This window comes from Terrapene carolina, unplaced genomic scaffold (genome assembly GCF_002925995.2).
Source record: "Terrapene carolina triunguis isolate 2854851 unplaced genomic scaffold, T_m_triunguis-2.0 Scaffold926, whole genome shotgun sequence".
NCBI lineage: Eukaryota > Metazoa > Chordata > Testudines > Emydidae > Terrapene > Terrapene triunguis.
Genome location: NW_020665277.1, coordinates 6,385,607 through 6,388,898, shown reverse-complemented (window position 1 = coordinate 6,388,898; position 3,292 = coordinate 6,385,607). Strand labels below are relative to the sequence as shown.

General features: G+C 52.8%; 1 protein-coding gene across 4 annotated transcripts in view; it reads right to left on the bottom strand.

Moving 5' to 3' along the window:
• Positions 1–3,292, bottom strand: part of SPTB (spectrin beta, erythrocytic) — a 120,229-nt gene that overhangs the window by 80,787 nt on the left and 36,150 nt on the right. For all 4 annotated transcript variants that reach the window (XM_026660977.2, XM_029913787.1, XM_029913789.1 and 1 more), the window contains exon 2: positions 651–848. In XM_026660977.2, the coding sequence (XP_026516762.1) occupies positions 651–798 (148 nt within the window). In that variant the 5' untranslated portion in view covers positions 799–848. The remainder of the gene's footprint in view (positions 1–650; positions 849–3,292) is intronic.

Genomic DNA, 3,292 nt, shown 5'->3' with positions numbered 1-3,292 from the left:
AATCCCTTCTCCTGAGGCCCCGCCCTCGCTCCGCCTCTGTCCACCCCGCTCCGCCCCCTTCCTTCCAAGAGCCTCCCGCCATCCGCCAAACAGCTGATCGGCGGGGCTGCTGAACAGCTGTGGCTGGTGGGTGCCAAGCACCCACTTTTTTTTTTTTGCAGCACCCACGAAGTTGGCGCCTATGTCTGTGCTACTCCTCAGCCCTAGAGACCCAGGCAGATTCTTGGAGCCTTACAGATGGCTACATGCCACCCCAGTAAGTTTCCAGCACCCCTAGGGCAGCGTTTAGTTCAAACAGCCAGTGACTGACCATCCAACCCCGGGAGTGGCATGTGCTCCACTTATGGAAGAGCTCCCAGCCCCCCAGAGTTCTTCTACCCAAGGGAAACCCTGATTGTCCCCTGAGCTGGGCTCAGGGGGTCTGTTCTTCTGTACCCCGCCCAGACCCCGTCCGCTGTGTTATTGGGGCCCCAACTCAGCAAAGCAGCCTCTCGCCAGCAAAGCACGTGCTCAGTTTTTAAGTCAATGGGGCTGCTCAAAGTCTCCAAAGGTGCAGCAAAGAAGAGGCCCAGAAGGGCTCCATCTGGGAGGTGCTGCGCCCTCAAGGGGGGACGACGCTATCAAGCGCCCGGAGGAGGTAAGCGCGGTACCTGCCAGAGCTTTGATGCGGGATCTCTCGAAGAGCCGTGCGGAGCTGTTGTCATTGTCCAGCTCATCGTCCGAGGCTTCCCAGCGCGCGTTGATCCGGCCGTACTGCTGTTGAATCTCCAAGTGATCGTAGTCAGGGGTGGAGGTCATGTTCCGGGCCTGCCACAGCTGCTCTGGCTTCGGTTACGGGGAAAGGGCCCCTGCAGAAAAGCACATGTGAGCGTCAGCATCTCCCTGGGACGCTCAAGGGAAACTGACGAGCCGCGTCCCACACAACCGGCTCATTCAGGGGAGCCACGCGCCGTCATGGCCACTGGCACCAATTTCTGCCCCAAGCTCTGGCACGTTATGAAATGTTGCAGCAGCCCCAGCAGTAGGACAGCCTGGCCGAGCTGAAAGCACTCGAACCACTGTGCCCAGTAGGTGGAGACGTAACTCACAAGAAGCCCTGTAGGCTTGTGCCTACAGCTCTATGCTTGTATCACTTGTCATGCCAATAACCTGTCACTGAACTGAGTGAAAGTGACGCAGCAGTGCCTGGCCGACTGGAGAAATGAGTGTTGGGAATATTATCCAGACACTAAGGCCCTGATTCAGAAAAGCGCTTGAACACATGCTCGGGGTTGCCGATCCTCGCCGTATATTTAGGCCACAACTTCAGGAGTCCTGGGATCAGGCAAGAATTTCACCTTGAACTTTTTTTAAAGTATATTTCTAGCTCTCCTGGTTGCAGAGAAAAGCTGGAAAACGTGACCTAAAGAATTACTTGGTTAAAATCTCCAGATTTTTTAAACCCATCTCACGCTATTCCGAGCCTGATTCATGATTTTTGAAAGCTTCAGGTTGGCGACCCCGTTGCTTCACTTCAGGTAAGTGCTTAAATTCCACTAATTTTAATAAGACAAGCATAGGTTTGATCTTAAGCCTGTGCCTAAATACTCTCTTGAATCAGGGCCTACTTCTCCCTAGCAGCACAGCTGAAAGGAGCAGCGGTAAACACTGTGCCAGCTTCGAAACACCACTGGCATTTGTACATCACTGCGTTATTCCAGCTGGCCAGAAAGCCTGGCCTCAGGGAAATTCCAATATTGTTTTGTCCTGAATCAGGAGAAAAAGTTGACATATCGAAACAATGGAAAGTTCCAAAAAAAGTTCGGTATGAAATGTTCCGTGTCTGCACTTCCGATCAGCATATTTCGGCTTGGTTCCGTGGGAATCGGTGCCCACTGAGCTGCCGCAGTGCCTCATGGGAGATGTAGTCCAGTCAGGCCCATAGAGGAGAATGAAGGCATGAGGCACCCAAACTACAACTCCCATGAGGCCCCACAGGAGCTCAGGCAGACATAGATTAATGTCGAATTGACCCAAGCTGAAATATTTTCTTTAGATTTCTTTTTTCCCCAGTGGGAAATTTTTAAAAAAAAAATTGGTAAAATTCCATAAATTTTTTGCGGAAAGTGCATTTTCCTTGGAAACAACATTTTGATGGCAGATTCCCGACCAGGATGGCAGCTCCCTTGGAAAGTCCCCGTGAAACAGAGAGAGAGTTACAGGAAACACGTGCTGGTGCGACGGTTCCAGTCCTGCGCCCTCCCTGAAGCCCGGCTAGATACCTGCAGAGTGGGCAGTTGGCCTACACCAAAAAGTCACTCAATCACTTGTTACCTTCCCTAACAAGCCTGCCCTGGCCAAAGGCGTTTTGTTTGCAAAGATGAGGACTAATCTCTTTCCCTTGTAGGAAACCCAAAGGGGGAAGAGGCCAGGGAGAGGGGTCATCCCATAGCGGGCAACAGGCAGGGTGTCCCACCCCCCAGGGCTGCATTTTGCTTTCCATGGAAATGCAGCCTCCTGTGGGGTAAAACCCGTCCACTGTTTAACACGTGCAGCAACGCTTCAAAGGCAGGGAGTAAAAACCAATCCCAGGTACAGTGGAAGCTGCACCTAAAAACAAACCATCAAGTGCAAGGACACCTCCCAGCCGGTGTCAGATGGTTACGCGTGGGGCAGGACAGTCAGGTGGCAGCACGCACCTTGACTCTCCAAAACACACCGCGGTGCCAGTGGAACCGGAAGCAGAAATCGCACCATTTGGGTGGCGATTTCGAACGTGTCCAACTGGCTGCCACGTCAGGCCAGGCTAGATTTTGATTAACACTGGAAGACGGCCCAGTTCTCACCGCCAACGAAACCCTGAGCCAGGAACTGCAAAAACAAGCAGCCTGACTTTAGAAAGCAAGGGCTGCTGTATCCACAGCCCCAAACTGGGCCCGGTAGCCGAGCGAGAGCTCTGGACTAGGACGCAGGAGGCCACTGCCCTTCTGGGTGAGCCTGCAAAGTCATTTCCCTACCTCCCTCTGCCTCAGTTTCCCCATCTACCCAGGGGAGATAATGATACTTGGTAAAGTGCTTTGCGAGCAAGTGAAGACAAGTGCTAGGTAAGAGTCGATGCAGGGTCTCCCATGTCCCTGAAGAGTTTCCTAACCACTGGGCTATGTGGGGGTGGGCTGAGAAATGCCACTCTGCCCCTGAGAAACCTTCCCAGTCCAAATGTGATCGCAACTGCTCTGTTCCCATGCAAAGTTCTGGCTTCCACAAATCAGCATCTTCCAATGAAAAAAACGCTTTGTTGAAAAAGTCCTGCCCA